Source organism: Entamoeba invadens, assembly GCF_000330505.1.
Source record: "Entamoeba invadens IP1 unplaced genomic scaffold scaff_1105074725429, whole genome shotgun sequence".
NCBI classification, from domain to species: Eukaryota; Evosea; order Mastigamoebida; family Endamoebidae; genus Entamoeba; species Entamoeba invadens.
The window spans coordinates 4,627-6,466 of NW_004440093.1; the positions used below are offsets into that span (position 1 = coordinate 4,627).

General features: G+C 31.6%; 1 protein-coding gene across 1 annotated transcript; it reads right to left on the minus strand.

Moving 5' to 3' along the window:
- Positions 1-1,604, minus strand: EIN_367130 (hypothetical protein; the record flags this gene model as incomplete). The annotated part of the gene is made up of 1 exon (XM_004253541.1): positions 1-1,604. A coding segment is annotated over one exon (1,604 nt), but the record flags the coding sequence as incomplete, so codon positions are not given.
- Between the last annotated feature and the right edge of the window lie 236 nt (positions 1,605-1,840).

Consider the following 1,840-nt stretch of genomic DNA (forward strand, 5'->3'; position numbering starts at 1 on the left):
TCTTTTATCACATCATTCGGAAAAACAATTTCGTTCAAATTGCAATGTGAAAAGCATGACATTTCAAATTCTGTTGTTAATTCTACATTAATTGTGCCAAGTTGTTTACAATTTTTAAAACACGACTTGCCGATTTGTTTGATATACTTTGTATCAATATGTGAAAGTACTCCACAATTTTTAAAGCACTTCTTTCCAAGTTTCGTGACGTTTTTTGGAAGTGACAAAGTACTTAATGACACGCAATTTTCAAATGCTAAATCTCCAAGTTCACAAATAGTGTTTGAAAGATCAATTTGCGTGAGAGAAGAACAATTTAAGAAACACGAATCACCGATTTTGGTGATAGTTACAGGTATCACAATTTTTTTGAGTCTTTCGCAACAACAAAACGTGTTGTTCAACTCACAAATTGTTTGATTAAAAGTAACTGCTGTAAGCTCTTTGCAATTATCAAACAACCAATTTGCCACTTTGTAATTATCAGGAATAACAAAAGATGTGGGATGGAATTTATATAACACATCTCCACCCACTTCTTTTAGATTTTTTAATTCCGAAAATTTGTTATTGACTTCAACATCTCCAAAACAGCTGTCGTCTAATATTTGGATTGTGGTTGGCAATTTTATCTCTTTTAAATCACTGCATTCAACAAAACATTTTGCACCAATTCTTGTCAGGTGTGGTGGTAAATTGATTTTTGTCAAAAAAGTGCATTCACAGAACATTTCATCTCCAAATTCAGACAAACTGTTTGGAAGTTCAACAAGTTCGACACGGGCATTTTTGAATATCCCTTTGCCGAAATCAGTCACGTTTTCATGTACAATAACAGTCTTCCAATTGCTCTCAGCAAAAGCATAATCATCCATCTTTGTAATGGTATTAGGCACTTCATATTTTCCTTTTCCTGATGAATAAAAAAGGTATTCAGGAAGTGTGGTGATATCACTTGAAAAATCGACTTTAGTAAGTTCCGTGCAGTTTACAAAAAGTCCATCGTGAAGATATGTCACAAGTGATGGTATCACAAGATCTCTCAAATTGTAGACATATGTGAACGCCGCACTTAGTTTCGTAAGGTGTGAAGGGAGGTACAAATGCTCTACCATGTTACAACACTCAAACGTCGACCTTCCAATCTCCACTACACTCTCTGGAATGTGAATTGTCTGTGCACTGTACATTTCCAAACACCACTTTGAAAGACTTTGAACACCATCGGGGATAGTCACAATATCATCACGATGATTATATCCACTGTAACATATTCTGTGATATGTTGTAGGAAATGCTCTATCTAAAATATCAGAAAGCGTTTTTTCTTCAAAATCAGAAGATTTCAATTTGGTTTTATACTCAACGTGATGCGATGTAATGTTTAAGTCTGTAAATAATAAATCGTTTTTTGTATACAAACGAAGTGTGTTCAAATTTGGAAAAAAACGTCTTGTTTTTGGTGTGAGAGATATGGGGTTATAATGAAATTTTGCCATATTATTGGCATACTTCTTGCATACAAATTCAATGTTAATGAAGTCATTAATGGTCTTAAACTGTTGAGAAATGATCATCATGGAATAGCCGTCAATAATACCCATCACTCACTACTTTGATAATTCAAGTTTTACATTTCAATTGTTTGTAATAAAATATTAATTGTTAATTTCTTATCATTTCGAATAAAAATTAAAATGGTTTGAAGCTTGATTCAACGAGAAAATTGTTTTTATAATAATATTATATAATAGAATAATAATTATCATTGATATTATAAAAGTTTCGAACTTAAATTATTCAAATTAAATAAATAAAAAAGATTATTGGCATAAAAAAT